At 43.9% G+C, this 26911-nt stretch overlaps 1 protein-coding gene across 3 annotated transcripts in view; it reads left to right on the top strand.

Annotated features, from left to right (window-relative positions):
- Nucleotides 1-26911, top strand: part of POP1 (POP1 homolog, ribonuclease P/MRP subunit) — a 40165-nt gene that overhangs the window by 4226 nt on the left and 9028 nt on the right. For 2 of the 3 annotated variants that reach the window (XM_025209317.1, XM_006028005.3), the window contains exons 4-12: nt 2440-2615; nt 5417-5665; nt 6233-6320; nt 6984-7171; nt 7918-8168; nt 8305-8398; nt 9174-9285; nt 11121-11240; nt 25367-25482. In XM_025209317.1, coding sequence (XP_025065102.1) covers nt 2440-2615; nt 5417-5665; nt 6233-6320; nt 6984-7171; nt 7918-8168; nt 8305-8398; nt 9174-9285; nt 11121-11240; nt 25367-25482 — 1394 coding nt within the window. The remainder of the gene's footprint in view (nt 1-2439; nt 2616-5416; nt 5666-6232; nt 6321-6983; nt 7172-7917; nt 8169-8304; nt 8399-9173; nt 9286-11120; nt 11241-25366; nt 25483-26911) is intronic. The other variant, XM_025209318.1, reaches the window with a different exon arrangement.

Genomic DNA, 26911 nt, shown 5'->3' on the forward strand with positions numbered 1-26911 from the left:
TTTCTGACTGAACACACTCAGGAAATAAATTGCTTTTTAATTTGTTAAAATGGTATTGAATTCAAATCTGACATGTGGAAAATATGTACCAGGGCTTTAAGAATTATGTGCTCCGAGTGTTTTGACATTTCCAGAAGGAACCGAGCAATATAGAGAACTCAGATTTCTTCAGTAATAGAGCTAAAGTAGCTAACTTTTTTTTTCTTCAGAGAGATTGCACGAGTCTTTAGCTAGGAACAGACATTACACAAAAACTAGTTTAAATGATCAGAAACTGGTTTAAACGTGTAACAAAACAGATGTTCAGTGCGCATAAATGAGTTTCAAAATGGCTGAAACTGGTTTGAGATAAACCTGGTTGAAAGTAGTATCAGACTTAACTGATTTGGCTCAAACCAGTTTATGCAATGTCTGTCCCAGACCCCTTGCTGGTTTAAGATAAACCATCGTTCCCCAGCATCCCGGCATGCTCTCTGGGCTGGGAGGGGCTCTCTGCTCCTGCCCAGCTGGGCTGGCCCCACTCCTGCTCCCCAGCCCAAGCTGGGACAGGCAAGGGTGGGGGTCTGGCCAGAGAGGGGTTTAATTCCCCCTCACTGTGTCACCGGCAGGGACCAAAGCCAGGTCTGTTGGTTGCTTTCCCCTCTTTCTGCAGTACCCAGCACCATGGCCCCTGAGGCAGAGGGGGCAGGGAGGAGAGTTAGTGTCCCTTGTACTCCCACTGGCAGCCAGGTCTGCCGGCTGTCACCGCAGCACTTACTCGCTGCCTGGAATAAGCTCCTAGCTGTCTGCTCACTGGAGGGAGGAGGAATAACCCCCATCCCTGCCCCCCACCTCCCACCAGGGCTCCCTGCCTGGCCATGCCCCCGCAGTGCCGCCATGCTCCACAGCAGCTCTGCCGGCCCCACAGCACAGCCCCCCTGCCAGGAAGGGGCTCATGCTCTGGGAAGCCATGACAGGCTGCTGTCCATCATCTCACTCGCTGCTCACCTCTTCAGCTGCTGGGCGGGGGCAGGACCTGGCCCCTGCCCCTCCTTCTGAGCTAGGGCAAGCCCTGGAGGGGTTAACTTGCATCCCCTGGGCTCCCAGCCGGTGGCTGCTCCCTACCATTATTCCCCCCAGAGCTTCACCTGCGGCCAGGCCAGGCAGACCCCGCTGCGGTGTTAGTGGCTGAATAAGCCGGGGTGCTTGCTCCAAGCACAGAGAGGCTGCTTGCACCACAGCGAGGCCTTCCTGCCCAGCTGCAACTGCCGCTAGGCCTGTGCTCGGGGCCAATGGCTGAATAAGCCCCTTCCTGCTGGGAGGGAGCTGGCCTTGAGCAGACAGCGATGGCGGCCGGGTGAGGGCCAGGTCCCTTCCAGCAGGAAGGGGCTTATTCAGCCACTGGCCCCTGGCACCGCAGGGGGGTCTGCTCAGCTGCTGCTGCTCTGTACTGGGGCAAACCCCCTCCTGGCAGGAAGAGACTTATTCAGCCGAGCACAGGCCAAGTAGCGACTGCAGCTGGGTGGGCAGACCCCTCTGCACTGCAAGTAGCCTCTGTGCTTTGGGCATGCCCCCTGGCTTATTCAGCCACTGATACCGCAGCAGGGTCTGCCCAGCCTGGCCACAGACTGAAGTGGCGAGCAGTGAGTGAGTTGACAGGCATCATCCTATCACAGCTTCCCAGAACGTGAGCCCCTTCCTGGTGGTGGGGGGAGGGGTGGGCGCGCTTTGGGGCTGACAGAGCTGCTGTGGAGCATGGTGGCACTGCAGGGGCATGGCCAGGCAGGGCTCCTGGGGGGGGGGGGTGGGGGCAGGGATGGGGGTTATTCCTCTGGCCTCCAGCAATGGAACAGCCGGGAGCCTATCCCAGGCATGGAGCAAATGTTGCGGCAACAGCTGGCAGACCCGGCTGCCAGTGCTGGGTACAGGGGAAACTAACTCTCCTCCCTGCCCCGCTCTGCCTCAGGGACTGTGGTGCCCAGTGCTGCAGCAGCAAGGGCGTGGGGGAGCATCAAGCAGATGCAGTTCTGGTCCCTGCCAGTGGCACAGGAAGAGGCGATCTCTGGCCAGTTCAGCCCAGGTTGGTCACGACCCCCCCAGCATAGCTTCCCCGCAGCTGAGGGTGCACTTGGCCTGAGCAACTGGAAGCATGTGACTGCATTGCCTCAGTCCAGAGTGAATGTTTGTTCAGGTATAAACCAATTCAGCCTAGGCATTTTAAACTAATCTGCAACGGTTGAATCAATTCAGGCTCTGGCTTTTTGAATGTCTGTCCCTAGGCTTTAGGCTGACTAGTTGAGAGAGCAGTATTTTTGCATCATTCACTACACTTTTGTGCTTCTAAATGATTAATTCAGTAATTAAAACCACACTGCAACAAAGTCAGATTCCTTAATTAATTCTGCTTCCATTTATTTTTAACAATTCTTCACGCACAAAAAATGGTTCTCTTCATTCCAGCATCTACTTTTGCTCAAGCCCGTGCTGCTGAAATCAGTGCTATGTTGAAGGCAGTGGCACAGAAGTCTTCCAATTCACTGGTGTTCCAGACTCTACCTAGGCACATGCGAAGACGAGCTATGAGCCATAATATCAAACGCCTCCCCAGACGGCTCCGTGAGACTGCCAGAAAAGAGGTGCAAGTTCATGCTACCCAAATATGATACATTCAAATAATGTATCATGTACTTTCTTGCTCTTGTGTATGATTCTTCAGATTTTATTTCTATCACTATTGAGTTTAATTTCACTGAATATGTGTTGTGAATAAGTTACGCCCGACTAGTTTAAAGATGAGATGAACTGTTTTTCTCTATGGCCTTCATCACTTGGTTAAATGACTAACAATTTCTCTCTCAAAAGAGCTGAACTTGGTAAGATGACCAGTTCTGAAGAGATAATCCATTCATAACAGTGATCTTTTATGTACGTTCTTCCATGGTATATTAGGTTCCAGGCTTCTTCTTCGACCTTTCTTTCTCCGTCATGTTTTTTAATCTTTTGCCTTTGTTTACTGCCTGTGGACTTTGAATCTTAAAATGTAAATCTAAAGCTATGCAGGACTATAGCTGGATGAAATCGAATTACTTCCCTGGTCTGTCATGTGACAGTCCTGTTAATAACTTCCAAACTGAGATTTGCCTTTTTTTGCAGCATCATGTTGTTTATTCATTGAGTCTAACTCCTCTTTAATCTTGGTCCTTTTCTAAAGCACTGCAGCCTACCAATTAGCAATTTATTTCACATTTTTTATTTGTGAATGAGACCTTCCTATCCTAAGAGTTTTATATTTTGCACTTCATCTTGTTAAATTCAGTAAAACTGCAGCTGTAGTCTGCAGTCGTCAGGATGAACTTGAATTGTCATCTGATCCTCCGAAGTGCTTGTAGTTCTTTTCTGGATGTCATCTGCACTTTTTATAAGTGTACTTTCTATTCCAGAGGTTACAAAGATACAGTCTATGGTGTGGGGAGCAGTGGCAGCATTAATTGCCATGGCTCCTGGAGCCCTAGCAGTTAATGCTGCTCTTACTCATTCTGCCATCAAATTTCCAGACCTGTAAGGAGCACCACGGGCCATATCCAGTGCATGGAGCTGCCTCATCTGCCACACAGGGCTGCCTGTGGAGCTGGAAATTTGGTGATGGGGAGGAGTGGTGACTAGGTAACAGAAAGGGGTTGGAGTGGCACTTGGAGAGCGTGTGGAGCTAATTTGTGATACACCTGTTAAAGGTTAGCTCCGCTGGTTTAAAAGTTGTTCAATCCTTACAAATCCATGTAATTATCTACAGTTTTTTTAACATTGACTAATAAGTTTTCAAATCTATATTTAAAGTTACAGTAGCTGTTCCTCTTCCTTTCTCTCTTTAAAGATAGGTGCTGTGTTTGCCCTTTCCATGGGATTTTAGACATGTTTCTTGTTCTTGAAGATAATCACGAGATTCTGAAATCTAGTCCATTAGCCAGTCACTGGTGTTTTTCATCATCTGCGCTCTTTTACCCCCAGTCTACTTCAAAGTTAGCTTAAAGCCCTCCTCACTAGGTTAATGGATGGATAGTCTTGGACACTTCTTCCCTTTTTTTGCCACATGGAATTTGCCAGCAGTCCTTCACGGAACACCATCTTGTGGTCCAGAAAGCAAAAATATTCCTGTCAGTATTATTATGTCGCATTGCATTGACCTCCAGTGTAGATCTGTGCCCTTACATCAGTGGAGAAGAACCAGAACATCCAGAGACTCAAAAACAAAAGGAGGGTGACTTCTTTCACTTTCACTCCCAGAGCCTTGTAGTTGCTTTTAATCAGGGTCACACCTGCCGGTATTAGTGCCCACATGAATATAGTAGTGGTCAGAGGGCCTCGGCCAGCTTTTCGTGATTGAGTCCGAGTTTTGGCTTCAAGCAGACAGCCCACATCCCATCATAGCAGGTTCTGTTGTGAGATGCCTCCATCTCTTAGAGGAGTCTGATCACTGACACAATTTCTTTTTTAGGGGAGCAAGGTGATATGACTCTCCCACCCTTTGGAGCACCTGGCTTCTTTCTCCTGACTCTTGGAAGTCCTTTTCTTTTTTTGGTTCTGAGGCTACATAGGGGTTCTTGATGCATTGCAGACGTGAATGGGTGTAAGGCACTGTTTTCTACACAGAATGGAGCACCTGGTTCTTCTTCCAAGTTTTGTTGCAGTCCTCTTGAGTTGAGTAACTTCCTTCAATTTGGGCATTTTTAGAGGCATCCTACTGAAGTAATCTTCCTTCTGTGGCTTCATTACCTGTTTCCTGAAGGCCTCCAGCAGCAGGCATCTGTCATACTACTGCCTGCTGTCTTCCTTCAGCAGGAACTTGCAAGTTCCCAACAAGTGAAGACCAGAACCTGGCTGGAGAAATGGCCTTGGCTTGTCTCAGTGTATTTTAATCCTCATGAAAATTTAGAAGCACTTATCTTGTACATATTTTTTCCAATAAATTTGCTGCTTGTGAAAGGGACATTTGCCTAGTGCTTCCTGCAGCCAGAATTGTAGAGAATTCCTTGATCTGGTCTGTTGATATACTGATGCAATATCTCTGTTCTTTCTGGACTTGGACGTCTTCAGTCGATGTGTGGAGTAATTTGCCTGTTGCTGAAGATTATGCTTAGTCTCGAAAAACACATCCTCCCCACCCTGTTAAAATTGTAAATTTGGATATTTAACCAAAACTTCCCTTAGTGATGGACAAATTCTAGTATTATGTTTGTGTGAGAAATAGGGAAATATTCGTCTCCCCAAAATTAAAACATTGCGTGATTTTTTTTATAAATAATTGTGTACTGCATGTTTAGCATTTAAATATGTTAGCATGCTATAATATATCCTCTGATCTAGAACAAGCCTTTTTTTTCTACATTAACTTGCCCTTTCAAGCTTGTCACTAAAAATATTGACTGTTCTGGAAATGCAGGCCGAGAAAGCTGTACATCAGAAAAAAGAGCATTCAAAGAGTAAATGCCGCAAAGCTCGAAGACGCCACATAAATCTGGTGCTGGAATTTAATCGCAGGCAAAAGAAGAATATCTGGTTGGAAACACATATTTGGCATGCCAAAAGATTTCACATGGTGAAGAAATGGGGATACTGTTTAGGAGATAAGCCCACTGTTAAGAGCTATCGGGCTTGCTATCGAGCCATGGCAAAACACTGCCTTCTGCAGGTACCACATTTGTATCTATTTTGTTTGTTACCTTGCCCAGGTGATGATTTAACTCACCATTAAATTATAATAGAAGCCTTGTTGTCTCTTTGGAGCACTGTTGTAGGAAAATTTGGATTGTGTACTAGTTGTTAATGCTGAATGTTATGAAATGTCCTTAGGGTAGAAAATGCTTGGAAAGAAAGAATTGAATCGATAAACCTTTGCAGGAAAAACCTACACTTGAGAGATTTTGTTTTGAAATAGTGGTTCCTCTATTACGTCATAATCATTAGGAGACTAAAGAAAGCCTAGGTCAGCATTTTGAACAGGATGTTGTCATTGGTAGACACTTGTCACCTAACCTTTTTGCTCTGTTGGTTTGATACCAGACAGTTTGGGAATTACCAGAGGCAGGCTAACATTTAAAAGAAAAACAATAGCAATGAAAACAATGACCAGTGTTTCTTTGAATACAGTTGATAAGCTACTGCTCTTTATGAAAGCCTTAACAATTTATGTAGCATATTCCTACCAGGATTCACTTTTAAAAGCTGTTCTCGCTTCGGTGTTTTGTCATTATTTCAGGACTTATCATACTACTGTTGCCTAGAGTTAAAGGGAAAAGAGGAAGAGCTTTTAAAGGTGCTTGCTCGTATGTGTAGCAAAGATGCAGGTAAAAACTGACTTAAAAAATTATTTTTTTTAAAATACAGTAGAGGCAAAGAGTCTGAACTGAATTGCTGTTACTAAACTAATAAGTAGTCTTTGATTTCAAGCAAGAACTTGGAAAAACTCTTCTCTACATTTGGCTGAAGGAAAGCAGATGAGTGTCAGGGCTAGCACCCTCTGAATAAGTCTATATTTGGGATCTTTGCATTGGATAGGGGAGTTTTAATGTGCTTCATTCCAGGACCAGGCCTTCCCAGTTTCAGCTGTTTGTTAATAGCCTTGTTCATTGCATGGCCCATTTTGGCTACTGGTCCTGGTGGCCCATCTGTAGTAGGGGTGCACTGGTAGAGATTTTTGGGGCCGATACAAATAGCCAATTTTTTACTGATCTGATTTTTGATACGCAGCTCTTCAGCTTAGGGGTTGGGGTGGGGGCGCAGATCAAGGCCCATGCAGTGAGGGAGGAAATGGGGCTGGGGCAGGCGCTGACCAGCCGGGGTGGGGAGAGGCATGGGACGGAGCCGCAAGTGGCTTATCCAGGGGGCGTGTGCCCCTGGATCTGTGCAGTACGGTGCAGGCTGCAGCTGTGGGAGGCATGGCTCATCGGGGTGTTTGAAATAAGACGATATTGCTAGCTTTTTTTTTTTAATGCTTTTTTGTACTTTAGGACCAACTTTTGCAGCTGTGCCTTGCCTGTCTGGAAGGCATCAGGGTTCCCTGGTTCTCTATCAGGCAGATCGGTATCCTGAGGACCTGCTTGGCCCCATTACGTTCATTTGGAAACCTAAAGTTGGGTGTGGTCTTGGTTCTGAAAATAGGCAGTTGTGGATCTGGATGCATCCAACTCTTAAACAGGTATCTTTCCTGATACTCTTTCTTGGGTTGAACTTCAGGCTGTTTTTTCTCTCTGAAATATTCTCTGGAAGATATCTGAAATACAATAGTCTTCTGAGAGACCTGGGAAAACTGAAAGCAGGACATTGGCATAGGAAGAAAAATGAAACCATTACCATTTTCACCTTGTTGTTCACTTAACAAAAATATAATGCTGTTTTTTACACACAAGCTGCACATTTGTTTTTGGTGAAAACCTTTAGAACACTTTCTGTATTTCTTCAGTTTTGTTGTAATATCTTGTAAATGCAGTTTTTGCTTTGTTGTATGGTGACACCTGATGTTTTTTCTTTTCTCTTATATGGAAATCAGGGACCTCTTGATCAGTTTTTGTGGCCTTACGCTCGATTTAAAGGACTATTTGTTTGTCAACAACCTTTACAATATTTACAATTTATTTTTGTCAGTCCAATCCTGTTCTGAAAATTTTCTACGAAAATTGCATACAGAGTCCCTTTCATATGCAGTGGCTGTGGATTTAGAACCTGATCCAAAGTCCGTCATACTATGTAGGCAACATTAATTTCAAGTTTGTATACATTCAGGAATTAATGGTGAGTCTCTAGCTTTGTGGAATTAGGGCCAGGCCCTCAAAACAGATGGGAAGATAACACAGGACCAAAATTTTAAAACGATACTTAGGCTTTTGTCTAACAAATAGATTGCTAATTTCTTTAATCCTGATTCAGTATTACATTTTTCTTTAGGACATATTGACTGAGCTAAAAGCAGTTTTTAAGTGTTCAGAGCCTGTAGCAACATGTATCCCTGAAACAGTCACAGTATTGCCTCATGAGGAAGAACCAACAGATGAAACTAGAAGCATTGGCAAGAAAAGAAAGAGGGAAGACAAAGAAGGAGAAAAGGCTGTGCCAGTGAAAAAGATCATTGGTGATGGAACCAGAGATCCACTTAAGTCATACTGCTGGACATCACAAAATACTGGTATTGTAATAAGGTATGTTTGTACTGTACCAGCAACTTAGATTCATGTTTAGTATTTTGCTCGGAAGTGCACAAGTTGCATGAATAAACACTTTAATGTTCCAATTTATCTAACTCTTTCTTTTTCTTTATTTCTTTTTTTCTCTCAGTGATTTGACCATGGAGATTCTCAGATATCGCCTGGTTGGCCCATTCTCTCACTGTGTTCTTACAGAGGCACTGAGTGCTGCCTTGGTCCAAACTGTAAGGCATTTTACATGTTTTATGGAAATTAAGCTGTACCACTAAAATAGTCATATCCTAATTTTTAAGGCCAGCTTTTAGATCATCTAGCATGTGTATAAAAAGTGCCATAGAACTTTACCCAGGCAGTCTTGTAGTGAACCAGATAACTTGTTTGCCTAAATCATAGCATTTTGAAAAGCATTCAATCTTGATTTGAGGGATATTGGAGTTAAAAAAAATGCTTAATCATGGTAAAGCAAGCTCTCAAGTTTTTCAGTGCAATGGTCTGCTGAAACCCTTGTAAGAAGCACCAACTGATTCCACTTAAGTATATTGTTAAAGTGAATGTGGACAAAAAATTTTGAAAAAAGTTATTACCATCTGAACCAAATATCCAACTCTACAGACTCTTGCCTTCCTGCGTTATTTTGGCACATGCTACACAGTATAGACCTATCATTGTTTGCACATCTTTTGACATTTATAGTAAATAAGAACAGGTGTTATTTAAAATGGGATTTCTGGTAAGGACCTACCTGCTCAAAGATGAGAACAGCTGTTTGTTCCTTTGTTTAGTTTTGGAATAAAGTTTAAGAGTACTGGAAAATGCAGTACTATGGGACTGAATTCCATTATCTCTTGGACATTAGTAATGATGGTGTTTCTATTTTTTTAGCTTACCACAAAGAAAGTTTGCTTTGAAGCAGTCATTTTGTATTAATACATATAAATATAGATACAGATGAGTCACTTTAATTTCTTTTTGGTTTAATTACATGAAATCATTTTTTAGGAGATGGCAGATGCAGAAACAGAACTTAACAGCTGGTGGGTAGAAAACTGCAGGAAATCTGAGGGTCTTTCTCTTCATCTACATCAAAAGGACATCTTTGAGTTATTACAAGGTATGTAGTAGAAAAGTGAGGGGGGAGACATTAACACAGAACTCTTCAAACTTGTAGCTTAAAAAGTGTCTTGGGGTACCAATAACAGAGTTCCATAGGGAAATCTCTTCTGCCTTTGTTTCAGTCACTGAGGAATGAGTAGCAGTTCTTTCTACAGACAAAAAAAAGTTGCAAAAGGATGGATATATTAGTTACTTCGGTCTATACTCTTAAAGGAATGAAATGTTAAATCTATTGTCACTTCAGTTTGTAAAAGGTTTGTGGTAGCTTATTTAGTTTGCTAACAAAATAAAAGTTAGCTACTGCAGGAATGTAGCTAGGTCTGCACAGAGTTACACTGATACTGAAATATATTTTAATTTCCAAATTACAAAAATAATGCAAACTGAGGTGTTGAGGGAGTAGATGGAAGAAGTATTTAAATTGGATGGCATTTTCAAATTGTACCATAATTTATAATGAAAACAATGCCTTTTGCTCTGTAAGTAGATGCTTGGAATAAATTAAACAAAAACTTTTTAATGAAGTCACTTAGAGTTAAGATTGTTCCACTGCCTTTCCCATCAACATGGGCATCCAAAATTAATGCAATAAGAGTGAAAATAGATACTCGGGCTGCTGACAGACGTGCAGCCCCCTGCTCTAACTCATGGCGCTTCACAGAGAGAGAGTCACTGAGGGGAATCAAGCTTCACTTTGGAGTTGCTGCCGTGGAGAGAGACTGCTTGCCTGCAGCCTCTCTTCCCTAGCTCTGCCCCCCACCCCCTGCTCTGCTGTTGTCTATAGGATGGGAGAAGGGAGGAGAGGGAGCTCCAGGTTGGGGTTTGCCAGCCTGACCTGGAGCGGGGAGGGAGCTGGCAGGGGGACCACAAAGCAGGAGGGGCTCTGATCCACCTGCCCCCACTCCAACTCAGGCTGGGCAAACCCCAGCCCAGAGCTCACTCCCTTCCCTTCTCCCCCCTTCCATTCTGCAGACAGCACTGGGGGTGGGGTTGGGCTGCATCAGTCCAGCTCTGACCATGTATAGAGACTAACAAGTTAATGAAGGTCCTCTGCCTTGGAGCACCTTCATCTGAAACCTCATTAGATGAGGGTTAATTTGTTGCGTGATCAGCCACTTCAAAGTGCTCTGCAGCCATGCACTTCTGTCAGGGCATGGCTGTAGAGCCCTTTCAGGGGGCCAATCACACAACAAATATCACTTCTGTCAGTGCACTCAGAGACGGATAGAGTTGGACACTCAGTTTCAGCCTCTATTACTTCCTCTTCCCTCCCCTCCCCTCCCCATTCCTGTTTTTAGCTACATTTTTATTCTGAATAAGTCAGATTTGCTTTATATAATTTCTATACAAAACATAAAGCCAGCAGTAGTGCAACACTGATGCATATGAAGATCTGGCCCTAAAAAAGTTCTCTCTGAGATGTGATGGGTGGGTGAAATTTGGCATTTGCTTAGTAAGAGGAAGTAAACTAGAGATTGGGCAGAATTTCAAAAAGGAGTGTTTGTATATATTTTTCACTGTGCAAATTAAGTGTTTTTTACTTAAAGAAAAAGAATTGAACATTCTGTAAAGAGTTGCTAAGCCAGAGTTGGAGGACAAATGCAGTTGTGAATGTTCAGAAGTGAAGTTGTTCTTTCACTAAATGCAAGTGTCATTGTAATTGTAATCATAACATATGCTGTTGTCTCTCCAGTATTGGGCATTTCTCTCATTGGTAATGACTCTTCAGAATATAATTAAGTTGTATGATGCTTTGCAGACCTACAGAAGTGTCTAGGTCCCTTGTTTGTCTCAATCCAGGTTTATAATGATGTCCTTGTGTGTATTTTAAAGGGATAAGCTCACCAGCTGAACTTCCAGCAGGTACAATATTGGGCCTGACTGTGGGGGACCCTCGAGTGAATTTGCCAAAAAAGAGGTTAAAAGCCATGCCGAATCCAGAAAAATATCAAGGTAAAGTGCTTCCTTCATGCTGTGGCTCTACCAGAACAGGACAGGGCAAGAGACTTAAATTATCCTCTGTTCCTTGATTTTCACACAGTGTAGCTTTTTATGCATAATGTACTACCATTCCTTTTGGACAGTCACATTTGAAACCTTTCCTTTATTCTTTCAGCCACAGAGAAGAACAGAACTACGTAGCTCTAAGGATAGCATAGGTGAGGAAGGGACTTGCACCAAAGCTGGTCTTGTGCTCAATGGAAGCCTCTGTCTAATCATACAGATGATCCAGGTTCGAATCCTGGCAAGGCCAACCAGGTGTTAAAAGCTGTAGCGCTGGCAGTTGCTGTTCTGCTTTGATCATAGTGACCCTGTTGAATCTCTACTAGTACAGATAAAATAATTCCATTTTAAAATAGCGGTATGCTGGAAGTTCTAACTCAACTGCAGAGAGTTCCTCTATGGCTAGTAATAAGTAACAGGGGCGGGGAAAGGCTACGCATGTTTGAAAGACTTCTATACAGCTTCAAAAACTTTCAGTTTCTGAGTGTAAAATAGCTTTTACTTACAACTGACATGCTGTAGCACAGTTCAGACTGTTGAAAAGTGTGTGAAGGTGAACACAAGATTAAGGACATTGTAGTAGAGTTGGATAAAAAATAATGAAACACTGCCATGCCCTTTGTTTCCCTGTTGGACAGATAGCAATAAGCTATTTAATAGCACAGGAGAAAGAAGAGCCCAGAGACTTGGAAATCTTTTCTTTGTTTGACAGGTTTTTCTGTAAAATAAGGTTCTCTTTCTGCTACGTAGACCAGGTTAATGTTCCAGTTGCCTGCATCCAGATTTTCTCCTTTAGGATCCCTATACAACTTCTTCCCTTCATAAGCCTACTCTCTTAAGTTCCCAGTGGCCATGGCCACACAAGACACTGACTGTGCAGTCATTTAGTACTTGTATAAGAGTTACTGTGCAGTAGTGTTGCCAAGTGGCTTCTTTATGACATTGCCTGTGCAGTGACCTAAGAGTACTGCTCAATAGTGTCACATTGCGCTTGCTGCCATATGACTCTACTGCGCAGTAGTCACGGGCTACTGCGCAGTTAGCACATCATGTAGACCTGACTAGTCAGCTCGTTCATATCCCTTTTTGTTTTGTTTTTTAAACTTTATATCTGGGATAGTTTCCCTCTTGCACAGTAGTCCTTCCACTCCTCATCCTTCAAATTCCTCTTTGAAATAATGCTGTATCCCTGATCCTTACTTTGTAAATAAGCAAAACAATATAAACTAATCCAGCATGGATTATTTAGCAAATGCTTGTTTGGGGATGGAAAGAGGTTTGGTTGTTCTGAGCAACAACCTGCTACCACCAGTCCTATTCTAGGAGTGAGCTCTTCGACCACTTAGCGAAGCCTACTGGAGGATACTTTTAAGATACCAGGAGTAAGTAGTCCAGCTGCTGAAGAGAAGTTCAGCAGCTACAAGATGGAGGGAAAACTAGCACTAGTGTGCTTTCCTGCTCAGGAGGAAAGGTCATGGTCCAGCAGTGGGCTTTTAGAAGTAATTACTGCCTTCACAGATTGCCAGATAGGCAAAAGAAAAGTACTCTCACTCTTTTCTTCTCGGGTCAGGAACTAGAAACAGCTCTCCTTAATACTGACTGTTGTGAAGATAAAGTTGGTCTCTGTCCCTCAGGAAGTTAACGATGCTAAACTCACTACTCTTGAACTTTCTCCTACCATTTCTGTGTACTTCTGTTCTGTCTTAGGTCAGACTGTATTTGGTAAGCTCTTGTACTTCAGGATGAGAGGGTTTGACTTGGATAGAGGATAAGGGAATCTATATGGTGCAGTAGCCTTGGGGCATAGAGGAAGTGGGCAGATACCTTCCCTCTTCTGGTAGAGATTTAAAAGGTTATTCTGGACAGGTGCAGAGAGGGTGACAATGGACCTGTCAGTACCAGTTACGAATGAATGGAAAGGGTTAAAGGCCAAGCGGGGAAAAGCTTTTGCTTTTCCTAGGTCCCATCCTGAATGACTCGTAATGTCCATAGATGGGCAGGCTCTTTGTGGCCTGTCACACATGTTTGTGTGGGGATAATGTGGGATTCCCATTCCTCTCTCCTACATTGGTAACTAGGGACTGGAGTACTTGTCACAGACTTCTCCTTCCCACCTCAATTTTTTTAGATGTTGACTTGGAGAAAGGGCTGTTGATCATATCCCATTCCCCTAAAATAACAGTAGGGGGCATTATTGCTTTTTCCAGCCTGAAACCTCTATAGCAGCTCATGGTGCTGCTTGCTCCCTGGCCTTTCCCTGCTTTGATGGGCCTCCTTCTTGGAACGTGGAAGACTGGAACATAGAATTCTCGTACTAACTTGCTCACAGAAAGCAACCCCACAGGGGATTACGTTTGATCCGCACCTCACATAATCTTACAACTGTATGGTAGAGGTTAAGTTTTAAAGTTTCATAGTTGGTAGGATAGGAAGGGACCTAAGCATATCATCTAGTCCGACCCCCTGCCATGGGCAGGAAAGGACTCTGGGGTCAAATGACCCCAGCTAAGTGGCTGTCTAGCCTCCTTTTGAAGACCCCCAGGGTAGAGGCAAGCACCACTTCCCTTGGAAGTTGGTTCCAGCTCCTAGCCTCCCTGACTGTGAAGTAGTGCCTCCTGTTATCTAGCCTGAATCTACTCTCGGTCAACTTATGACCATTGTTCCTTGTTACTCCTGGTAGTGCTCGTGAGAACAGGGACTCTCTCATTGCCTGCTGGTCCCTCTTGGCAAGTTTATAGGCGGCCACCAGATCCCCTCTCAGCTTTCTTTTGTGGAGGCTGAACAGGTTCATGTCCCATAGCCTCTCTTCATGGGGCCTACCCTGCTGTCCCCTAATCATGCGAGTGGCCCTCTGGACCCTCTCGATGCTATCCACATCCCTCCTGAAGTGCGGTGCCCAGAACTAGACGCAGTACTCCAACTGCGGCCTGACCAGTGTTGCATAGAGGGGGAGGATCACCTTGGACCTGCTCGTGATGCATCTATGGATGCATGACAAAGTGTGGTTAGCCTTCCTGACCGCGTCTCCACATTGGCGGCCCGTGTTCATCTTGGAATCAATCGTGATGCCAAGATCCTTTTCTGCCTCTGTGTTGATGAGAAGGGAGTTCCCCAGCCTGTAGGTATGCTGTTGGTTCTTCCTCCCTAGGTGCAGTACCTTGCACTTGTCCATACTGAAACCCATCCTATTCTCATCTGCCCACGTCTGTAACCTGTTGAGATCTAGTTGTAGCCTGTCCCTCTTCTGTAGCCTGCCCACTTCTCCCCACATCTTAGTGTCATCTGCGAACTTGAACAAGGTGCTTTTGATTTGGACAAGGGGGTGACCTTGTCCAAATCACCCGATGAAGATATTGAACAGTGCGCGCCCGAGGACTGAGCCTTGGGGACCCCCACTGCCCACATCTCTCCAGGTCAAAAATGCCCTGATCTCCACCACTCTCTGGGTGCAGCCCTCCAGCCAATTTGTGACCCATCTGACTGGGTAGGCGTCAACACCACAGACACCTAATTTTTTAATGATGGGGTGAGAGACAGTGTCTAAGATCTTCCTAAAGTCCAGGAAGACTATGTCCACCGCGACACCTGCATCCAAGGCTTTTGTGACCTGGTCATATAAGGCCACCAGGTTGGTCTGACAGGACCTGCCTCTAATGAACCCCTGTTGATTTCCCCTAAGCATAAACTCCCCTGCTGGCCCCTCGCAGCTGTGCTCCTGCATAATTTTCTCAGCTTTCCCAGGACCAAGGTAAGACTAATGGGCCTATAGTTTTCTGGATCCTCTTTCCTCCCTTTTTTGAAAATGGGAACCACATTGGCCCTTTTCCAGTCGTCAGGCACCTCACCAGAGCACCACGAGTGCTCGTAAAGCTGTGCCAGGGGTCCTGCAGTGACCTCTGCCAGTTCCCTAAGCACTCTGGGGTGGAGATCATCAGGACCTGCTGATTTGAACACATCTAGTCCCTACAGAAGTTGCCTGACTAGGTTCTCACTGAACCTGGGCCTGGCTACACCTCCCCTGGGTCCGTCTGGTATCCCAGTGGGGCAGATGTCCCTGTCCCTGCTCAGAAAAATGGAAGCAAAGAAACTGTTAAAGAGATTAGCTTTGTTGCCTGGTGCTACCACCAGATTACTAAGCATGTCCTTCAGAGGCCCCACATTATTTGGCACCTTCTTTTTACCCCCTATGTATTTAAAAAAGGACTTCTTGTTATCTTTGATCCAGGTCGCTAGTCCCAGTTCCATCTCTGCCTTAGCCTTCCTAACAGCCCCGCTACAATCTTGAGCCAAGGAGATATAATCCTCCGTGGTGATGGCCCCTCCTTTCCATTGGGTGTACACTTCCTTTTTGGCTTCGAGGCTTTCGTGGATGCTTTTGGTGAGCCATGGGGGTTTTTGAGCACTCTTGCCCCCTTTGATCCGCGTGGGGATCGTCACGGTTTGGGCTTGGAGGATTGTCTCCTTAAGGAAAGACCACTCTTCTTGGACTCCCAACTCCCTTCCCTTCCCTTCCCCTCCGGGATCTCAGTATCTCCCTGACTAGTCTCCTTACCTCATTGAAATCCTCCCTTCTGAAGTCCAGGGCTGCTGCCTTGCTTGCAGACCTTTGACACCCTGCACTGGATGATGAATTCCGGTAGGCGATGATCGCTATCCCCCAGGTGGTCGAGCACCCGCAGTCCCCTCACCAGGTTGTCGCCTGTGGCCAGGATCTGGTCCAACAAGGCATTTCCCCTGGTGGGACTGTGCACCTCCTGGGTTAGATGGAGGTCCTGTATCTTGGCTAGGAACCTGCGTGAGTGGTCAGACCTGGCTGACTGCTCTTCCCAGCAGATGTCCAGGTAGTTTAGGTCACCCATGATGACCACATCCCTTGACTTAACTGCCATCGCGAGCTGACCTGAGAATTCCCAGTCCAGCTCTTCTCTCTGGTTAGGTGGCCTATAGTAGACCCCCACCTCTAGGTCCCTTTCCCGCTGACCCCCTTGTATTCTGACCCAGATCACCTCTGTCTGCCCTACCTCAGACCCAGTGCTGTTCGCAGAGGATGTGTATTGCTCTTTGACGTAGAGCGCCACACCCCCACCTTTCCTCCCTGTTCTATCCTGTTTATACAGCCTATAGCCCTAGATGTTTACCTCCCAGTCGTGCATTGGATCCCACCAAGGTTCAGTGAGCCCTACTATGTCTGGGTTTGTGTTAGCTAGCAGGAGGGCAAGTTCCTCCTGCTTGTTCCCCATACTGCGAGCATTAGTGTAGAGGCATTTAAGGCCTCCTAAGGGAATATGCACCTCCCCCACAATCCCCAGACTGTCCAGGCCCCTGTCTCTTACCTGGGTATTTCTTGTGCTCGTCACCTGTCTTGGCTGGGCTGTTCTTGTGGGTGTCTCTTGGTTTGGTGTTCTGTGGATCCCTTGGTCCTCTTCCTCCCCCTCCCCCGACGTGCCTAGTTTAAAGCCCGCTGGAGGAGATCAGCCAACTTGGAAGAGAACACACGTTTACCTTTGGGGGAGAGGTGAAGCCCATCCCACCCGAGCATGTCTCTCATTCTGACATGAGGGTTGTGGTCCAGAAAGCTGAAGCCCGCCGTGAGACACCATTCCCGAAGCCTCAAGCTGACGTCCCAGATGGAGGTCTCATGGCGTCTTCCACTTCTGCTCACTGGAAGGATTGATGAGAAGACCACCTGTGCCCCTATCTCCTTCAGCTTGTCCCCCAGCACTTGATAGTCCTTCATCAGGCGGTCTGAACTGCTCCTGGCCACATCATTAGTGCCCACGTGGATTAGGACCATGGGGTGGTAATCAGTGGGCTGGATGAGGGCCGGGATCATCTCCATCATGTTCTGAATCCACGTTCCAGGGAGAGAGAGATCAAAGTGCCACAGATCAAACTGCTTTTTGAAATCTTCAAATATAACTTTCATTGCTATGATAATCATGGGGGAGGGGGAGGAAATGGAGTGGAGGGAGAAAGTGTACATTTAGAATCATAGAAAATTAGGGTTAGAAGGTACCTCAGGAAATCATCTAGTCCAGCCCTCTGCTCAAAGCAGGACCATCCCCAACTCAGTCATTCCAGCAGAGCCATCCCTGGGGAGGGGGGCGAATCAGGACGACCACCCCGGACTCCACGCCTTGGGGGGCCCTGCAGAGCCAGGCGGAGCAGCAGCAGCGTGGAGCTGGGCAGAGTGGGGGCTCCGCATCCAGCTGCTCGCTACCCGCTTCCTTCCCCGCTGCCACTGTCAATGTCGGCGGCAGCTTCTTTGGGTCCAGGGCCCATGGGATTAGAGCGGGAGCAGGGCCCCACACGGGCTGATTTGCCCTGGTCCCCGCACCCCACTTGAGTCAGCTCTGCATCCTAGCCAAAAGTATATAAATATAATTGATCTTAATTGAATAATATCAAAATACAACAGTTATTATGCTCTTTTCTCAAGGGAAACACTGTACTTCCTTCATTGTATACTATTCTTGTGCCGATTATAATATCACATTGGGCAATATGTAAATTAACTTATGATGTCCTTAGGACGCCGACCCTGTCTTTCTTGTTATTTACAAAAGGCTGCACATTTAATTGTTAGACCAATTTTACTGCGCACGCATTCACCCAGGGTTCTTGGAGGGTTGCTGGTCTGGCAACCTGTCTGGAAATGAACATTTGTACCTGGCTTTAGATAATCAGCAGGTACTAAAAATACATGCACTGACAGGTCTCTTAAATGCTCTTATGCATTTAAATTTTCTTAGTGGCTTTCTCAAACTTAGCACCCAAAAATAGTTTTGTAATTTTTTTGAAGGATAGTTAAGAGTTTCTTCTTAGGGATAAAATAAATTCCACATTTTATGCTATTGCAAGAAAGTTTTAAGTGGATCTCTCAAGTATTGCCTTTCTCAGGAGCTGAGAAGAAATAAAATATCTCTGAATGCCTTCAATTCAACAAGTCATTTCTGTACTAGGGGTGTTCAAAGCGGGCAGTATTCGATTTGGATTTGGCCTGATTCGGGGAAGTGATTTGATTCACTGATTCAGATCACTGTCCCAATTCGATTCAGCCAGATCTGAAGATTCGATTCTGATTTGGAGAATCAGCGATTCGGCCATAGACACATTGTTTTTTCTATGTACCTTGAGGTACCAGGCATGGGTTGTGAACACTGAGATGGTGGGGTGGATGGAGCATCCCACAGGAGCGTCGGGGGGGATCCCCCGTGCTCTCGGCAGTGGACCCGGAAGTGGACTGGAAGTACTTCTGGTCCACTTCCAGGTCTGCTGCCAAGTATGCTGGGGACACCCACCCCCTCGCGCTCCCGTGGGACACTCCACCTGCCCCACCATCTCAGTGTTCACAAGCCACGCCTTGTATCTCAAGGTATGTAGAAAAAACATATAAAGCTGGGTCTATGGCCGAATCGTCGAATCTCTCTGAACTGAATTGGAGGCTTCTGATTTGATTCAGAGAGATTAATGGGTCTCCTGAATTGCTGCCAAATCGGGCAAAATCTCTGAATCAAATCAGTGACTGAAGCTTCGCAAGGCCCTATTCTGTACCACGTCCTCAACCTTGAACATGGAACCTTTTTTCATAACTGCAACTTAAATGTTCTAACTGGAATATCACTTGCTCTAATTGGCTGGTCACAAAGCATATTTGTTAAATATAAACATCCATTTAGCTCCTTGGAAACAGAAACATCTGCCAAAGATGTGCTGTATTTACCTGAATGTAAGATGGCCCTGAATTGAAGATGACCCCCCAATAACTAGATTCTATTCATGGAAAATGTATATACTTAAAAAAAAAAAATTTCATGTATAGAATCTAATTATTGGAGGATTGGGGCAGGGTATGAGAAGGGTGAAGTAATGGGGTCAGGTGGTAGAGGGATAGGCAGTAGAAATGGTGGTGGGGGGAGGCAGTAAGGGGCAAGTGCCACATACCACCCTTGTGCCTGCCTCTCTCAGCCTCAGGTCCTTGCCCCCTGTAGCCTTTGGTCCCTGATCCTCCTTCCCGCTGTCACTTCCCCCTGCACTTCCCCATTACTTCTGTTCTGGCCCCAGCAGACTCCATCCCCTCTGCAGCCAAGGGCATAGAGCATGGTCCAAGCCTGGCCTTGTAGCCAGCACTACTGCCATAGAGCCAGGCTGGGGCTGTGTTCCAGGCTGGTGCAGAGCTGGAGGCTGCCAGCACCTGAACAAAGGTAAGGGCATGGGAGGGTTGCAGCCTGCGAGGATGGAGGGGAAGAGAAGCAGTGTGAGGGGTGCAGAGACGGTTGGGGACAGGCAGCAGCTGCCTGCCCCATGCTACCTCATACTCAATTCTAAGACAAAGGTCTTTTTCCTCACGTTAAATGGGAAAAATAAACCTCATCTTTTAATTGGGTTAATATGATAATTCAGTTACTGCCACCCTCATCATATTAATTGTAGAGAGGGATTTTGAGGAAGCATTACACCAGTGCTATATTTGAATTTGCCTTCATTGAGGCATTGTTTATACATCTATGCTTCCCTGTAGTTGAGAAGCAGGGCATCTTATTTCCTATATATGTCTCTGCATCTCCACAGCAGCCAGCGATGAAAGAAGCCCTGAGTCTATTTTCATTTTATATAGGGGTTCAGTAAGCTCTTCTCAGCCACCTTGCCAATGTGGTACATCTTGCATTAAGGAAAATACGGCTTCTTTTAGTCTTTCCACAGCAGTACATTCTATTCGCAGTGAGGTGAGTTTCTCTGACATTTGTCCTTGTGGAGCTGTGCAATGCTGAGTAGAGCTGTGATTCTTTTGATTCTCTTGATTTAGGTCAAACCTGTAATTGTTTCTCAATTATATGCATTTTTAATTCTTGTTAAATGGTTTCTTTGAACATGGTAACTCTCTGATCTGACATGTGTCCCAGAACTACATTAATTTTTTCTCTGACCTTTGGAGACTCTTGACAGTCCTGACCAAATATTTTAGTTTTTTGTATGTTGACAATATCTTTGACATCTCATTTTATATAAGCAGAAAGGAAACTATCTTTCTCCTTCCCCCTTTTTGCCTTCTGGAGATTTCAGTCCAAGGTGGTGCATGTCCATAAGCATGTGCAATGGTCATTATGTATTTTAACAGAGGTTATGTCTGCTTTAATCAGTCTTTAATCTTTGAACTTTGTATGAAGTACTTTTCATATTTTAGCATGTCTTTGAATTCAGACTCTAAGATAAACTGATCACCTTAGAGAAACTAAAGCACTGATTGCTGCATAGTAAAGTGAGAATAGTGTCTATCTATTTGTTATTCAAGTACTATTCAAAACAAACTGTTGACTAGTTCTCTCCTGTAGGTGCTACGTGTTAACAAATTGAAGATAAAACTTGAACACTTTTAAGACCATCTGATTTAAACCTCTATTTTTCCTTGAGTGCTTATATGATTACATAGTCTATCATTGGTGCATATGTGCCAAAGGCATTTGACCAGAGACTCATGGTTAGCTGTGTCCTTTGGGCCATCACTTATCTGGGGTGTTTTCATGCTACCAACTCAGGTTTTAAAAGTATACCAACACCCTCTCAGTTTCTTCTCATCAACTGGGTCTGTTATCAGTCAGAACTTCTGGTAAGTATGATCAGCCAGTGCTTGTGTTCAGTTTTTGTATGTAGCTATTAGCAGCTAGTTTAGTGTTAGTTCTTTGTTTTCAATTATTGAAGAAGAGCCTTTTTCAGTCTCCCACAGTAATACTCTGGTACTGCCTTAACCGTTTTAGACGCAGCTTCAAAAACTCCTTAGTCTGTGAGACCAGTAACATGTCTAAATGATGGGTACAAAAATGTATCATTAGCTTAATTGAAAGGCATATCATGAAGACCCTCGTAAAATGAAGATCTTTCTCAAAGTGAACATTAGGCAAAAATCTTCACTCTTAGAGATGTCTACGTATTTGACCGTAAGCCCATTAAGAGGTACTTAGCTGTGCAGAGTAAAAGCAGACTTTGGAATCCATAAAGAGCTCCTCAGCCATCTGTCTGTGCCTTAAGGAGCAGGCATTTATATTAGATAAGAAATGAGCAAAAAAATGCTCCAGGACTCAACCATTTCATCAAGACAGTTGTTATTTTTACTTCCAGTGCCTCCTTTAGCCCCTTAATCTGCGTTGGTGCTGACAACTGGTGCTGATCCCAGAAATCTGGTGCTGATGACTCCATTGGCTCCCCCAGTGCCAGCACTCTCAGTGCTGACACTATTACCAATTATTTGAGAAATAAGTAACCACTTTTCCCTGCAGCAGTGACTCCTGCCACCATTCCAGTAAAACAGGCCCAACATAGGCTACCTTGTTCCCAAGCTTGGACTCCAGGAATATCTAAGCTGGTCAAAGAAGTGCTGTCATTTACCCTGTTTATATGGATTCTACCTTTTCTTGTACAATTTTGTCAATTTTAACAGAAATTATTGATATTGAAAAAATCCCAAGGTAATATCCTTTGGCAACCCTAAATTTACTGACTTCTCATCCTTGTTTGCTCCAGAAACTAACCAGATGTTTCTTCAAGGTTTACTGCAAAGTACTGGCAACTGAGCTTAAAATGAGTTCTTGGCACCCAATAAGATGCCCAGGTTTTTTTTTTCATTTGTTTCCTGTGATTGACTTCCACTATCATCACTTTTTGTCTAACGAAAAGTAAATGTATACATTAACCCATGTCCGTTAAAAAGACAAAATAAAAACCCTATCAAACACCCAAGAACTGAAGGAAATGAAATCTATTCTAGAACCCTCCTGTGAATTTCACATGAATTTTATCTGTTGACCTTCTCGATAAGAACAATGTCTTCTGACTTTGCATGGTAGTTTTATATATATATCCAGTTAGTATTGAGTTGGGTGTGCACAGGGCTTCACAGAAAATAGATGTATGCCTTGTTTACACTAGGCTGCATCTGTCACCAGAACTTCTACCAGCAGGCAGCAGCCACCACACAAGAGCTGCCAGAATACATCCACATCTGGGTGGCTTCTACCAGCTCCATGTTGCTCCACTATAGCACGTATATCAGCAAGGATGACATGCACCTTGGAAGGCCTCGTTTCTGAAAGGAGTAGCAGAAGCCTTGTGGTTGGTGAGGCATGCTCCAAGGGGGCTCTGTATATGGACCCGCCTGTGTTCTGCTGGCAAAACTACTGGCATGTAGGATAGATCAACTGAGGGACAGTTCTTGTCTCCACTAACTTAGAACACAGTCAAAATACAACAAGGAGAGGGTGGATGTAAAGAGATAATAGTGAGTTGGTGAGAGAACTGGGTTTTATGCTAGAGTGACAGGATACTTGGTAGACAGAGGGGGTGTTGCCAAACTTAGGAAGCAATGAGAAAAGACACAAAGTTAAGATGGTTAGAAAATACTGATTTTATTTTATGTATGTATTTATTTAACAGATTTATAGGCAGCCCTTCCCAAAGAGGCTCAGGGCACCTTTCAATAAAAGACAAAATAGAAACAGAATAAAAGAGTAAAAATAAGAAAGTAAAACAAAACAACCTCTTCTCCACATCTTCCCCAAATCTCTGAACTTCAAACAATGCCCATCCCACCCTCTTCTGCTCCTATGATCCAGAAAGATACCTCCCTCACCTCCGCCCAGTTAAAACTTGCATCCCAACCCACGTTCAGTACCTCTGTAAACTAAACATTTCCCTACTATTCCAACCTAGTCCCCATCCCTTACCTCACGTGCAATGGAGTCTTCCCACCCCCTTACTTCCCCTCCTAGGCTGTCCCCACAAGCCAACTCTACCCCAAGGAAACATATTGTTCAATTCAACCAAAAACAAGAACTTGGGAAATAATTTTGGCTCTTTTAGGGTCAGTAAGAGTTTTGCTATTGCCTTAGGAGAGCCAGGACTACCCATACTAGTTTGGGACTCCCCTAAGGTATAAATTGCTTGAGAAGTGCAGTAATAGCCTAATCTTATCCAGGTTTTGTCATAACTACCAAATCAGCGGAAAAGCCAGCCCCATGTTTCATGGGGTATTCTTGACAATGTGCGATCATTGCCAGTCGATCAGAAAGGCCCGCTTATGTTCAAATTGTGAAGGAGTTTCAGAATTACTGTAATTTGAAGAGCTCAGAATCACTTTCTCTAGTTTAGTGTCTGTTTAGGTACAGCAAAAGGGAACTTAGAAGGACTTAGGGGAGGAAGAAGGAATGGAGAGTTGAAAGAGCGCTTCTTGAAAATAAGATGATTGATTGTAGTTAGAATTTAGAAAGTAGTCAGGTGTTTCAGGTTTGACATGGATGTAGCTGCATAAACTGTAATGGCTTAAATGGAGGTATACGTGGAAAAAAATAAGACGGAAAAAAGTTACAGTAATCAAGTAAAGCAACAACAAGGGAATGAACTAGATTGCACTTTGACAGTATGTAAAGAGAAATGGATTTTCAGGAGACTGGCTATGGGAGGGAAAGTAGGAGATTTATCTTGCTTACCTTTGTTTTTGTGTGATCATGGCTAAACACCATTCTACTTTTGTTATCAGCCCAGGCAGAAGGAAGAAATTGAGCAAATAGAGTCTGTTCCTAAAATTCTTTGGAATTTCTGAAGATATTTGTGTTTCTTTGACATCCAACCCTTTATTTTGTTGGGGTGGATATGAAAAAGATCCCATGTCAGAACAGAGCCATCTGCATTTATGTTCTCAAACTTAAAGAATGCAGTTCCAACTTCTGGCAAATCCAACCTGATCATTATTTTTGTGCGTCTCCTTTGAAATTATAACTTATGCGCAGAAATGCTTAGCAGGTTTCAACTTGTAAGCTCTATAATTCTTCAAGGGATACTGCCAGTTTAAAAGTCACGTGTCTCATAGTTCAAATAGCACATTAAAATGATAATAGATACATTTTAAAAAGTTTTTTTATCTTTGTGTATGTGACCGTGCTGTGTACAGTCAGTGCCACACTTTTCTTCTAAATACTTTCTTCTAAGCATTAACAGAAAAATTATATACATTTTAAGAAATTATTTAAAAATTCAAGCTCTTTTTAAAGAATTTTTTTTAAGCTAATCGATTTCTGAAGATTCATTGGGAGTTTCCCTTACACTTGCCTTCATCTTGTCAAATATGGTTCCATAGACAGTAAAATTAAGTCTCTTATGTTTCAGTCATGGAACAATTGTGATGGCTTCGTTGTGCAAGAATATCTTGTTTTGGTAGGGAGGTACTTGCTGGTTGCCATATTATGTGCATTAATGTAATGATACCATATTCCAGTACTTTTCATCCATACCTCTCAAAACGTGTTAGAAAGTGGGGGATATGATGGAATCTCCATGGAGAAGTGACTGAGGGATAGAATGGCTGAGCCAACCAAGATGTCACAATAAGTCAGTGGCAGAGCTAAGAATACCATTTACTTGTTTCTAGTTGTTCCTTCAACTTTCTAGACGGTATGCAAACATAGAAGAGACCTGGTCCCAGCCGCAAAGAAGTTACAGTTTGAAAGGTTATAGACTAAGGAATGCATAAAAACAACAGATTAAGCAGCCAGTTAGTGACTGCATATTTACTGATAATATTTTAATAACATGTTTTAGAGGCTTAAAATCTTTCTCAGTTACATTACTACTTTGCTGATCTGAGATGTAGGCTTCATGGTAGGGTGTTTTTCCTTGTCTCCCAAACCCAGTAAACCTGAGCCTTTTTTACTAAATGGGTGGTTCTACAAATTCCAGAACAGATTATGAAGATCTACCAGTTGATTATTACGGATATGATTCATTTTGCCGAACTTGGCAACAGATTTGTGTTACAAAATGCCCTTTGATGAAGAAATTAGTTGCTCAATCCTCTAAAATTGTTTATCAGATCTAAGCTACCCACAAGTATTTTAGCTTCAATTTCTATTTAAAAAAATATAAGATACTTTTGGAAGTTTTGATCTTTCAGATTAAGGATTTTCATCCTCTGCATTCCCATAACTATAGACTCTCAACTTGTTTCCCTTTCACTTGTATTTCCCTTTTATGCGGCATATCTAAGATGATAATGTGGTTTTTGTACGAAGGTTCCTTTTCTCTTATAGACGATGAGAAAGTGGCACAGCTGACTCTAGAGGGTGTACCTGTAGAATGTGCTCACAGCTTTATTTGGGACCAGACTATCTGTAAGAACGTCACTGAAAGTAAACTCCCAGAGCAGGTAATTTTAACTATATGGATTACTAAATTAAAAACAAAATAAAGCTGGTTAACATCTACCATCTCCAGTGCACGTAATGGCATTTAAAATTCACCCTTTGTACAGTTCACAAAGCAGTGGTTTTCCAGTTGAATCCTATTCCATTGCTAAAATAAAGGCTGTTCTCTCGAGTCATAGGATCATAGGAAATTAGGGATGTAAGGGACCTCAGGAGGTCATCTAGTCCAACCCCCTGCTCAAAGCAGGACCATCCCCAACTATATTATCCCAGCCAAAGCTTTGTCTAGCCAGGTCTTAAAAACCCCTGAGGATGGAAATTCTCCCATCTCTCTGGGTAACCTGTTCCAGTGTTTTACTACCCTCCTGGTGAGAGAATTTTTCTTAATATCTAACCTAAACTTCTCTTGCTGCAACTTGAAACCATTGCTCCTTGTTCTGCAACTGAGAACAGTCTAGCTCTATCATCTTTGGAACCAGGTAGTTGAAGGATGCTATTAAAGCCCCACTCTATCTTCTCTTCTCCAGACTAAATAACCCCAGTTCCATCAGCCTCTCTTTATAAGTCACGTCCCCCAGCCCCCTCACCATTTTTGGTGCCCTCCACTGGACTCTCTCCAACTTGTCCACATCCTTTCTGTAGTGGAGAGCCCAGAATTGGACACAGGACTCCAGATGTGTCCTCACCAGTGCTGAATAGTGGGGAATAATCAGTCTTTTCAGTATAGTTTGGAACTCTTACAATAGTTCAATTAAGTCATATTCATTGCTTAATTTATGCTTAACAAGATTACATTCTCAGGAGCAAACTATAATTTTAAGTCTTCATTTGTTTAACAAAAACTTAAATGAAGACTTTGTACCTCTTCTAGCCTGTGTATACCAGGTGAAAATGCTGGAGCAGTATAAAGGGGCTCTAAAATCCTTGATTCTGGCCAGAAGAGAAACTGAAGAAGAGTCCTGTAGATACGGCATATAAACATATTGGAGGGAGAGAAGCATACGTGTAGGGTCTGGACTGCAGCCCACTATGCTGTGGAACTTGTGGACAGTTCTATGACTTGTTGCCAGAGTCATGCTATGACATGAGGACATGCTGCCAGAGTATTGAGGATCTGCCTGTACAGTGCAATTTTATGCTATGCAGATATGTTGGAACTGGCTCTGAATTAGCTAACCGGGTACTGGAAACAGCCTGGCTGCTCTAACATGGCGCCCTACTCAAGCTAACAGAGCTACTGACCGTTTCCCAGATCCAAACTAGCTAATTCAGAACTAGGTCCAGGTATTTTTATATGGCACTTTGTTGTGTCAAGTAACTATACACAAATAAGCTCCCAAATTTTGTCTGAAAAATATTGGGAATCATAGACCAGCCCAGGAACAGGATTGCAAAATGACAGCCTAAAGCCACCATAAGCTCCATTCACTC

The sequence above is a fragment of the Alligator sinensis genome, unplaced genomic scaffold (genome assembly GCF_000455745.1).
Source record: "Alligator sinensis unplaced genomic scaffold, ASM45574v1 scaffold191_1, whole genome shotgun sequence".
Lineage (NCBI taxonomy): Eukaryota > Metazoa > Chordata > Crocodylia > Alligatoridae > Alligator > Alligator sinensis.